The 12,608-nt window shown below is 36.0% G+C and overlaps 1 protein-coding gene across 3 annotated transcripts in view; it reads left to right on the forward strand.

Annotated features, from left to right (window-relative positions):
* Positions 1-638: 638 nt before the first annotated feature.
* Positions 639-12,608, forward strand: part of YTHDF3 (YTH N6-methyladenosine RNA binding protein F3) — a 36,143-nt gene continuing 24,173 nt past the window's right edge. Inside the window, exons 1-3 of one of the 3 annotated variants that reach the window (XM_016198888.2) lie at positions 639-689; positions 1,150-1,174; positions 7,091-7,176. In XM_016198888.2, the coding sequence (XP_016054374.1) occupies positions 666-689; positions 1,150-1,174; positions 7,091-7,176 (135 nt within the window). In that variant the 5' untranslated portion in view covers positions 639-665. Of the gene's footprint in view, positions 690-1,149; positions 1,175-2,838; positions 4,829-7,090; positions 7,177-12,608 lie in introns of those variants that run through there. The other 2 variants (XM_087825408.1, XM_087825407.1) reach the window with 2 other exon arrangements.

Raw genomic sequence — 12,608 nt, forward strand, 5'->3', positions numbered from 1 at the left:
ATCCCGGCAGCCGAGCCTGCAGCCCAGGCCCGCTGCAATCCCCGGCAGCCCAGGCCCGCTGCAATCCCCCGCAGCCGAGCCTGCAGCCCAGGCCCACTTCGGGCCCAGAATTTCCCCGGCTCCCGGCTCCGGCCAGGGCTCCCGCTGCCCACGCCCCACGCACGTCCTGCAGACTCGGAGCTGGACGGAGAGAAGTTACCGAGGAGACGCTAGAAGTTGGCGCGCGCAGGCGCACAGGCGCGCTGCCTCCGTGGCGCATGCGCCCAGGGGCCAGCCCCCCGAGGCTCCGGTCGCCAGGGACGTAGCGTGCGGGGGCGGGGCCCAAGCCGCGGCGGGAGGGGTGGGGGAGGAAGAGCGAGGTGAGCGTGGACGTCAGAGTGGAGAGCGGAAGGTCAGGGAGGCTCGGAGCGGAAGTGAGACTCGGGAGTCGGTCCGCCATTGTGGACCCGAGAAGCGGAGAGCGAGACGGGAAGACGAGCGTGCAAGCGGAAGAGACGGGCCTCTTCCACCGGCTCCGAGCGCAAGACCCTGTTTCGGGGTTCTCGGCAAGCGGCGGCGGCTGGAACAGTCTACTCGGCTGAGGGCGGCTTCCAACTGCTGTGAGTGCACGGGGAGAGGCCCAGGCGGCAGCGGCGGCGGCGGCGGCTCTCGGGTTGCGGTGAAGAATGTCAGCCACTAGCGTGGATCAGGTGAGGGAGCCGAGGCCTCAGGCTCGGCGAAGGCCCGAGCCCCGGAGCTCCACCCTCGCGTGGGGCTTCGGCTCCTCCTCGTTGCCGCCGCTGCCGGCCCCATAACGGTGCCCTGGGCGCTAGTTGCGGTCCTGCCGCCCCGGCCCGGAATCCGCGGTGGAGGCGGGAGGCCGCCGGCCGCCGGCGCGGGGGGTGGGGAAGGGCTGCTCTTCGGGCCTTAGGACGCATCCTGAGGGCGGCCGACCTGGGGCTGAGCCCGGGCGAGCTCCGAGACGGACCCCAAGTGGCGGTAGTAGGTTTACAGACGGGGTGGTTGGGAAATCGGTGGTTGTGGAGGATATGGTGGCTTTGACTCCTACGCGGATTGTTTAAAATAACTTATCTTTGATAACGCCTTTGATAACACGCTTTCCTTCTTTTCTTTTTTCCTTCTCATTTCACCTTTCGTCTTGCTACCCAGAGACCTAAAGGGCAAGGAAATAAAGGTGAGTTTGGATATTTTTATCTTATTCACTAATGTTGGTTCCATGTTACTTTTAAAACTGTGTGAGAGCCTTTCTGTTTGTTTTTGCTCCTTTTTTTTTTTTAAATGTAGGATTGGAGGAACATTCATCATGGCAAAGGCAGCCCAGTGCTATCCAAAACTTCGGTAGTTCCTTGCTTTGATGGCACTTTTGTAGAAAGCAAAGTGGTACAAGAAACAGTTTTCTCCTTAGTTGTATTTCAGTTCAGGAGGTATTGTTATGAATGTAGTGACATTGTTTTAATTTTGCAGTTTATCTGTATTATGTAATTTCTGCCACAAGAAATCTTTATGTAGGTAAGTGGAGATTTTGTTTGACATGTCTGGGTTACATTGGAACATGCAACCGCATAGTATTCCATGTCACATTAATGTATATTGTGCTGTTAATCACTGATTCTGTTGAAGTCAGTTACGTTAGAGATAAAAACTGAACAGGCATGCTATCTCACTGTGTTGTCCTGATCGCAAGGTGAGACTCAGTTTGGTATTTTAGAAAGGACTGACTCAAGGACATAATTTCCTGTCAGAATTATGTGATTTACTATTTAGTTTTTTCAAAAGAAAGTACTCCTGAAAGTAACGCATTTTAAAAAAGTGTACTTCGTATTTACTAATATGGGATAATACAGTCAGCTGACAGATGTGATGTTGATCATGTGACATGAATGAGTATAGAACAATGCTTTTTTGGGGCAGTGCCAATTAAATAACATTACATCGAATTATATATTTATGACAGTTTGCAACAGGGCTTGAAATTAGACTAAATAGAATTATGCTTCCTGTTTTTTATTTCATAGCAAAATATTACCTAGAAAGTAAGATCTACAATAGCTTTTTAGATGTAATTCAATCTTTTTATTGGTGGTCTTTATATTCAGGTTTTTATTCGCTATAGCAAATTTGAAAGGAGTAGGTACTGTACACAGCTTACTTAATTTTCTTCGAGTTGTACAATTTATTTGAGAATTTGTGCAGACTAGATATATGACACTATATTAAGTAAAAAGTTTATCAAGTTTATTCTTTGAGTATTTTCTTTGAGTATGTACACAGTTAGAAATTTTAAACTCTAGAATTTAATTTTTAGAGTTAAAATTTTAATTTTAGAATTATTTTTTATGTTGTGAGCATAAATCTCAGAATTTGATATTGTTGATTTAAGTGAGTTTTTAAAAACTTAATTTGTAAATTTAAAAGGAATAATCTATTACTTGTTTTGCTAGTCTTCCCATTAGGAAGTATATAGACTTGAAGATATGTGAAATTTGTGCTCATTATTGCCTAGCATAAATTATTTTATCCTAGATCTGTGGGGAGGTGGCACTTTGCAAGGCTATTTGAAATGCTAAGTGTTTTGTGTTAATCTGCTTTAAGGTAAGTATGCAAATTATATGAAGTACTTGTTTGACAAAACAAAATAGACCATCTATTTAGTAAGCCATTACTATAAGCTTGATTTATAACAGAGTCATTTCACTAAATGTCTTTGATATTATAGGTGTCAGTTATATGTAAATAATATTGTATATTGATGATATATATATTTTATAACAGAGTCATTTCACTAAATGTCTTTGATATTATAGGTGTCAGTTATATGTAAATAATATTGTATATTGATGATATATATATTTTGGTTATTAAAATTGTTTTAATCAGTATCACATTTGTTAGGTGCATTTAGATACACACACAGAGTATGTATTTGGATAGTTCTTTATTCCAAGAAATTTTCTTTCTCCTTTATTGTTCAGTTCGTAATCTCATTCATGGATAGAAGGATGGACTGAGGTTCCTACGGGATCTGTGTTCTAATACTGCTTGCGGCCACTGACTTGCCAAGTGAGCTTGAACACAGTGCATCTTTTGATCAGAATTTCCCCTCTATCTATAAAAAAGAACTAATAATTCTAGTCATAAATCCTATATATGTTATGCAAATTGTTGTAATTACATTAGTTCACTGTTCTAGCAGTTACAGTTGCTGAGTTTCTTTTCACCTTCCTCACCTATTTTTTAAAATATGTTTTTTATTGATGTAAGAGGGAGGGGGAGAGAAACATCGATTTGAGAGAGAAGCATCCATCGGTTGACTCCCATTTGCACCTCGATCAGGGATTGAACCGGCAACTTGGGCATGTGCACAGGATGACGCTCAACCAGCTGAGCCACCCTGGCCAGGGCCTCACCTCATCTATTTTTAAGATACAGGAAGACTGTTGCCTAAGATATGGCGGGAGGGCAGAACTACTGGCCTAAAAGTATTGGCGGTCATTTAAGATGCTTTAAAATGGTAGATACTACAAGCGCACAAGCACACATCTACATTACTTGTATTTTTATGCCTCTGCAGGGAGAATTACAAAGCGAAGGCAGCACCTCCAGTGGACTGATACGAGTAGCTATGTGTTTGAGAAAAACTACTTTGCCTTAGCTGACTTGGTTTTCAAGCTAGTGAAATTGTTTTACAGTTACTCTGTTTACTTTTATGGAGCAGAAAGCAAAGTTATTTTTCTTGAACTACAGCCTCAGTTTTCTAAGAACATGAGTATTAAACTTGAATTCACAGCTTATGAAAAATACATGTCCCTGAGGAGTTGTCAGAGTTTTGAAAGCAGGATCCTTTTCAGTTTACATAATTTCAGAGATGCTGTGTTTCTTCCCTGAATTATTGTTAGTTTACAGCATTGGCTTTACACCTGGCTTTAGTGTCTTTGATTTTCTGCTAAGTGTTTTTCTGTATATCTTGAATGACATAAATGCACTAAAAGAACTAAAAGTTTAAAGTGGGTTCTATAGCACTATCTTTGTAAGGCAAAAATGCTTTTGTAGTATAAGTAGTTCTAGGTTTACTTGTTTATGAGTTTGAATTTTTAAAAATTCATCTATTCTCTATGTGTTACATATTAGAATTGTTTTTATTATCGTTGGCCAAGGTGTAGTACTGAAAGGTAGTAGAAATTTAAGGATAATTATTTACCTGTTGGTCTGTAATTTAATGACTTTATATCGCTTTTATTTATTAAAAAGAAGGATTTTTGCTTGCTGGAATCAAAGTGTATTATTATTACTTTTCCTGCAGGCACCATGGAGAAGGTGTCAGATCCCATGCTCCTAGTAGCCTCAGGCCTTATTGCTTGCTTCTTCCTATTCCATAACTTTATAAATAGATACATGGAAAGGGATTTATCTTTTCTCTCCTCTCCTCTCTCTCCCCCTCCCAACACTGTTTGGTACAACTACAATTTGAGAGAATTAGGTTAAATTTGGCTATTTTTTAGTATCAGAAAAGTAGTTGAAAATGCCTTATATTTTGGCAATATTCTTTTGTAACCTCTTCCCATCTTCCCCCTGGAAAAGATTGAAAAGCACTTAACCGTCATTTTAGGCTTTATTTTATTATTAATCCTCAAAACATTCCTATAAGGAGATAGAGGGTATATGGTATTGTCGCTGTTTTTGTAGGTGGGAAAACATGATGCACAGATCTGTTGACTTTCCTAACTTGATGTAGTCAGACCAGAGCAAAGAATCACCTGGCTCCTAAGGCCCATGTTCTATCTTGATTTGACTCTGCTTCATAGAGCAGAGGAAACAGGCGAAGAATCATGTAAGTCATCTGTTCTTTTTTCCCTGAAGAACTTGTACAGACTATGGAACTAGCTTGGATTTCATTACTATTTAATGGCTCTCAGTCTCCAAGACATTAAGTTGTCATTAAGTAATGTTCAAAAACTAAAGCCTTTAAGACAGTTGAATTTCTTAAATGTATGCTTCTGAAACTCAAAGGCTAGCTTCTTACTCATATTTTAATTGAATGCAAATTACTTGTCAGTATGCATAAAATACTTTTAATTAAACATTTCCTTAGATTGACATACTCCTTGAGTAATCTTTTAGAATTTCTTAGACATTTATGCATCACTTATAAATGATTGTAGACTATTTATTTAGTGTGTGTGAATGTTTTGTTCTTAGTCACAGCCTCTTAAAAGAAGAGAAAGGATAGAACAGAGGAAATAAGAATAGCAGTGTAATATGTATTTAGATAAATTTTGAGTAGGTACTTTTTACTGTATTAGCAGTATGGATTAAATTTGTGAGAATCTAACAAATTCAAAGACTAGATAGTTGTGATTTTGAAATGGGTTGCTGTTTCAAATGTGTACTGACGACTATTACCAGTGTAATAGTCCATAAGTAGTGAAGAACTTTTTTTCAGGAGGTAATAAATTATGCATAGTACCTTTGATAAAGGAGTGGTAAAGGAGAACGTGTATGTTAGAATCTCTTGGGCTGACATGATTAACCCACCAGAAATAGCCTAAGGTACCCACCTCTTTATTTTCATTTCTAGTGGCTGCTAACATATTTAAATTTTGGGGAGCACATTTAGCTCAACCCTGGCTATGATGCTATCTTTATCATAATATAGAGGTAAACCAACTCAGTGGATCAAGTTGACCATCAGGTTTCTCTTCTTGTCTTTAAGGGGCAGTGTAGGTTTACTTTGAAGACTTCACAATGTAGCATTGTTTCTTTGAGTGATCATTGCTATTTAGTGGGAGGCAAAGAACTAAGGGACATGGCCTATTTTTGCTCTCCCATGTTATCGTCAACTCACGATTACATTGTATATGATCTAAACTCAAGTTAGGAAAAATTAAAATGGTATACTGTTACAAAGGAACACAACCATTGTCCCTAACCTTAATTTATAATATTTTGTGACCCTATTTTTAAGTAATCCCCAAATATTGAGGTGTTTTTTGTTGTTTCTAACAGATTAGTTAATATCCATCAGAAACCTTCAACTTTGTACATCAATGTGTGTTTCAAAAGTAGGATAAAATAGTATATTTACATAGACAGTGCCAGCACATCAAGTTTTAGCCTGGTGAAACTTCTGTGGTTCTAAAGTAATTTTTAGTCCTATTTAGATCTTGTAATATTTTATGTAATATTCAACATTATTGTATATTGTCATTGAATACTCTCATGAGGTGAGGTAGGTAGGTACTATTAATATCCTCTTTGAACAGAGAAGTAGAGTTACAGAGGTTAAGTCACTAACTTAGAGATCAATCACCCAGCTTAGTGTTGGACTTAGGATCCAAATCCAGGACCTTCTTACCTCAAGTCTGCTCAAAAGCACTGTAAGACAGTGTCAAGAGAATAACTATAGAACATTTATGGAAAAGATCTCTAACAAATACGGCATTATGAATTCTGATTGGTTTTCTTGTGTGTTGCAAGAGTGAGTAATCATGGTTATCTTTAGTGTCTGAATTTTATTTGTACTTTCATGTGAGAGTCTTCATAATTTTTTATTTAGATTTTTTTTCCATAATTACATTTATTGTGATACTGCTTCAAGTTAATTTTAGCCACTTTCTTTAACTGGAGACATTTAAGATATTTAATGTAATTAGTTACCCAAAAAGTTCATTATTTACCTTTAATAGACTAAGTAATAGATTTAACAAAGAGAACATTCCGAAATCTGTCTACAACACTATTTGAAGTAATATTTAGATTCAATTATAGCATTAGTGAACCCTTCCAACATTTTAATTTAACTGTTTGCTTACTACAGTGTTGAAATTGGGATATTGTTTTTGTTATTGGGAAGTGTATATGTAATTTTTATTTCTCTAATCTTAGGCTTATCTGTACAAGATTTGTAAGTTTTTGGTGGCACATAAATATTTGTATCCAAAATTAAGTTGTTATTAAGAGTTTTTAGGTGAAAAGAACAAAGAGCTCAGGATAACTTTTTGTGACTTCGTTTGAAAAATACTGAAAATGTTAGGTGGTTCTGTGATTCTCATAATGATGATTACAACACATCTAATACAAACATATTTTTTAGTTTCAGTACAAAATGGTTCCATTCATCAAAAAGATGCTGTAAATGATGATGATTTTGAGCCATACTTAAGTAGCCAGACAAATCAGGTAAGTCTGACAGTTCCATATTTAGGAAATTAGACTTAATACTAGTATTAATTGATTTTTCAAGTAGATATTTTAATTGAATGAGACTAACAATACCATGAGTTTATCTAGTATACCTTCATAATAGTGAATAGCAGTTGCAGGTTTATGGCACAGAAGAGTTCTTTAAAAATTATAGACAGCTGAAACTAGATTATGAATATAAAGATTTGAAGATGAGTATTATTTGTACATATTTTGGTGTGGGGTTTTTTTTTTTAGTGTTGAAAGAATTTAATCTTTAAATGTCACTGTCATATCTTTGTAGCCAAAGCACATTACAATATTTAATTAGCTAGAAATTTGTGGGAGAGGACTACTTTGTGCCTGAAATTTTTGGTTAAGTGTAGTGTTTTCTTCTTTAGGAGGTGGTCCTATTTGAATTTTACTGATAAAGTTTTAATTTAACCTGGTAATGTAGGGAATAGATAAAGATAAAATAATTTAAGACTTTATAAACACTTGCTTCTATATTGTAGGCATGGAGAATTTCATCAAATCAAATAATTGGTGGCTTTTGAGGTCCTTGTGTATTCAGATTTTTCACAAGTCTTGTGAATTTGTGTACTGGAATAATTTAGATACAAACATTTAAAAAGTGATCTTTGGTCTCTATACTATTTCTGTCTGCGTCCATTTGTTAATAAAAATGTCGCTACTAATGAAGTAAATTTAAAAAGTTTTCATCATTAACCATTTTCTTTAGGGAGAACATTCTGGAATGAAGCTGCTTTTGTTGTTTTGCTTTAAAAAAAAAAAAATACATAAAAAAAGGTACCTTGAAATCTTAACCTCTAGTTTTTTAAAACTGTAAAAGAACAAGGAGCCAGATGTTCTTAACACAGCTTTACAGTGTTAGAGCAAATTTGAACAAAAAGTAGTTCCCATTTTGTGGGATGTAGAATTATTTTTAGGACTGGAGAACTATGGTTATGTTTAATCTGATTAAACTCTCAGTAATTTCTTTACCCTCTTCTATCTGTTGATCTGTAATCATTGTTGGGAAGGAATAAACAAATGAGAATGAAGAAAAATGGGTAATAAAATCTATGAAAGTTTGGCTACTGTTAAGAATGAAAATTTTCATTTTATATTTATATAATCTACTTTATGATCTCAGTAAATTTACTTTCCACCTAAATGTTGTGAAAGAATATATTATTGGAAAATAAGGGAAGATCATTTGTCGTGCAGTGTAGTGCAAGTTTTTAAAGAAACAGACAGTATTGTGTTTGAGACCATACAGTAACCTCAGTTAATATCCCTCATGGCAGTGTTTTCCAACTTTGAGAAATTCTGATATGAAGCATAGTAAATATTGCCCCCCCAACAAGGTCTTTACAATCAGATAAGTTTTGAGAAGTTTATTTGGTCTAAATAATTGAATTGTGGGTTTTTTTGCTACCTGATTTCATACTTTATTAAAATGTAAAATGAATTTCTGAGACAAGGATATATTATGTAGATCCTCTGTCTTCATTGCTCAAACTCTGTTTTCAAGGAATTTTAATGGATCGTAAATGTTTGAAAATTGCTACCATAAGAATCCTTGCTTTACTTGGTAACAGATATTTTATAATTCATTTGTCACAGGGGCTTAGAAGATTGGTTATTTGGCATTCCACAGAGGTCCTTCAGGTCTGCCTAGGGGAGACTGGGGGAGGGTACCTTTGATCCCACCCTTGTGGCAACAAGAGCTCTGCTTTGCTTTTTATCTGTTTTTTATATTGGACTTTTGCATAAGATTTCACTTGTAAAAAACTTTTAACGTATTGGAAAATTAATTTTAAGACTCTAAATGCGTTCACCTTAATTAACTCAGTTTTTAATTGTATCATAAAAGCTTCTTTATGTTGGCAAAACATCTGTAAACAACTTGTTTTAATGTGATGTTTAAATGGAAGGTCTTATGCTTTATATTAATTAAATTATTTTAATTCATGATGTTTGAATCAATATAGTCATGTGCTGTTTCAAGAGGTTTTAAAGTTTGATACCCATAAGGCTGTATTTTACTTCCTCCTTCTTGCCAGTACTAATGAATAGATTTTCAGCAGTTATCTTTCTGTAATACGAAAAATAATTATGTGTAGTCAGGGTACATATTTACTTTTTAAAAAAAACATATCTTTATTGATTTTAGAGAAGGAAGAAGGAGAGAAATATTGATGTGAGAGTGAAACATCTATTGGCTGCCTCCTACACACCCCTTACTGGGGATGGAGCCCGCAACCCAGCCATGTGCCCTGACAGGGAATCAAACCAGTGACCTTTTGATGCATGGGTTGATGCTCAACCAACTGAGCCACACTGGTCGAGCAGCATTGTCCAGGGCCATATTTTCTTTTTAAAGAGCACTACAATTATAGAATATTGAACACTGAGTCTATTGGAGAGAAAAATGGAAAATCTGAAAGTAAGCTATATAAGAATTTAAGTTATAATTACTTAGCTGAAATAGAAAAATTTAATTTATAAATGCACAATATGACTTTAAAATTAAATCCTATCTGATTTTAATATAAATAAGAAAAATGAATCGTTTATCTGGAAAGATGTTTAATATTTTTGGTTAATTTGTTTTGTGTACTTAGATCTAATTCACATCAAACCCAGGCATACTTTATTTTTTATTTTTTTTTTATTTTTTAGCAATATATCTATTGATTTCAGAGAGAGGAAGGAAGAGGGAGATAGAAACATCAGTGATGAGAGAGCCGTCAGTGATTGGCTGCCTCCTGCACGCCCCAACTGGGGATTGAGCCCACAACCCGGGCATGTGCCCTGACTGGGAATCGAACCATGATCTGGATCCTAGGTTGATGTTCAACCACTGAGCCATGCCGGCATATTTTAACCAGACTACTGGCCTTCTGTGGCAGCATATTTCTTTTTTTTTCTAGTGTTCACTTTCTTAGGGAATAATTTTTATATTAATTTACAAGTGATTGTCCTTCAGGTCTTAAAATTAGTTGTTATGTGGACATATATTAGGGTACAGCCAAGTTGGAGGTTTCTGTTTGGCAAGGAAGGTAGGATTTTTGAAACTCAGGCTTTAACCGGTAGGAAGACAAGACTAATTGAAACTTTATGAAATGTGTGTTTTTGTTGCTTCTGTTAAATCTATTTTGGGTTTATTGTCTCATTTTTTAATGATTTTTTAAAATTTTGTGCTTAAAAGTTTATTTTGGTTAATTATGAAGTGGATATGCATGTTACATTTATGTAAAATACTTACTGTGTAAAATTTTTTTTGGTTTATTCTCTTAAAACATCACTATAAGTAAAAATGAACATCAGCCAAAAGATAGTTCTCTATAATTCCTCAGACTAGTCGGATAGTTATGTTGATCAGAAAATTGAGGTTTAATTGGTACTATTAAAGGTGCCATATAAGTTTGAAGAATAAATTGGAAAAATGAAGTTTGAGTTTGTCTGTTTGTGTATATGGGGGAAATAAATTCCTAGCCATGTTTATCAGAGAAAGGTATAGAGAACTAAGAATGTTTTTAATTTTGTAGTTTTCTGTCCCTGCCCTTAGTTAAGGTTTTCATTATCTCTGCCTATTCGAATGATTTCCTATCTGGTAATTCTGTACTGCCACTCAGAGGAGTCTTCTTAAAGTTGAAGTTTGATTGTGCCATTGTCATTTTAAAGAATTTACCTCAACTTCACAACATATCCCTTCCTGCCTCATGTTTGGTCAGCTTTCTCCATCTAACTTACTCAGGGAAGTAGGGCTTATTATTATTTTCTGAAAATATAAATATTTTCTTCATAATCTCAATGTGTATGGTTTGCACACACCCCCACACAGACTCCTATGTCTGTTACTTCTGAAGCCCCCAGTTACTTGCACTTCTCTTTGTGCTAGAGTGTTTGTTTTGCTTTGTTTGTACTTCCATTACAGCACTTATCAAATTGTAGGGTAAATATGTCTTCCTCACTAGACCTGTGAAGTCTTCTAGGTCAGAGACCATGTTTTTCATCTTGTCTCCAGTGACGGGCTCTTTAACCTGTTACATAGTAAGCATTCATTAAATACTTACTGAATGAGTGGATTAGGTTATTTTATAGAATTAGGGAATGAAGAATTATGGTTGAAATGTCAGGTTAATTGAGTATGATATATTTTTTCTAATGACATTTTTATGATGTGCATAAATTATACTTTTCTAAAAGTACAGTATTTTTAAAACATTAGAGGAAAATACAGGTAAGCATTAAAAGTAGACTGAGCTTCACTTCTTTTGTTAAATTGAGAAGTGAGTTCTGGAGATTGAAGTACCTCAGATTCTTAAGGGAAAACAGTTCTGTTTTTCTCCTTGTAGAAGTGCTGTTATTGGTGGATGATGTCTCAATCTTTTTTATTGAACTTCTGAAACATTGTACAATGTTCTTTCTTGGAAGTTTGGATATTTATGAAGCAAAAATGTATATTAAGTTACCTCAACTGAAAAAAACCTGAAAGACGGTTAGTTATAATTGAGTTGTATTAAAATGTCTTCAGGTCAGAACAGTGATCATAAACTTTTTCTTATTGTTCAGGTTTTCTTTGAGGTAATAGAAAAACAAATCACCTGTGGGTTAAGGGATAATAATTATAAATGATTTTAAAATTCTGAGGAAGAACTTTTAATCTGTAATTTTAGCTTTCAAATTAAAAAAACTAAAGGGAGAGGCTTAATCTATATTTTCATATAGCACTTTGCAATTAAAGATTTTTAAAAATCTTTACAATTGATTAGAGCAGTAGGCATTATCCCCATTTTACCAGTGAAGTAACAAGGTTAGAGAAATTAAATACTCTGATGAGATCACTGACGTAGAAAGTGAAAGAGTACAGAATTAAGCCCAATCATTGCCTGCTACATCACATTGTGACTTTATACTCTTTGGGAGTGTTGTGTGTCTGTTTTTGTTTTTTTAATCCCCAACCAAGTATGTTTTTATTGATTATAGAAAGAGAATAAAAATCTTAATCAGTTGCCTCCCAAATGCGTCCCAACCTGGGATCGAACCCTCAACCTTTTGTTGTGCTGGACCACGCTCCAACCAACTGAGCCACCCAGCCAGGGCCATGACTTTATATTCTTAAAATCTGGACTAGCTTTGAAACTATACAAATGTGCTTGATGATTAAGTTACATCTTAAAGAGGCAGATACCACTTTTTATATGTATAATTATTTTCCCCTTTCAAGTAGGTTTTTGAATATAAGGGAAATACTAAAAATTTTACATCACTTTGTTTAAAGGTTGTAGATTTTAAAGAATATAGTATACTGCGCAGGCCAGTGTGTCTCGGTTGAGCGTTGTCACATGCACCAAAACGTCACTGATTATATCCCTGGTCAGGGCACATGCCCAGTTGTGGGCTTGATCCCCAGTGGG

The sequence above is a fragment of the Miniopterus natalensis genome, chromosome 16 (assembly GCF_054644295.1).
Source record: "Miniopterus natalensis isolate mMinNat1 chromosome 16, mMinNat1.hap1, whole genome shotgun sequence".
Lineage (NCBI taxonomy): Eukaryota > Metazoa > Chordata > Mammalia > Chiroptera > Miniopteridae > Miniopterus > Miniopterus natalensis.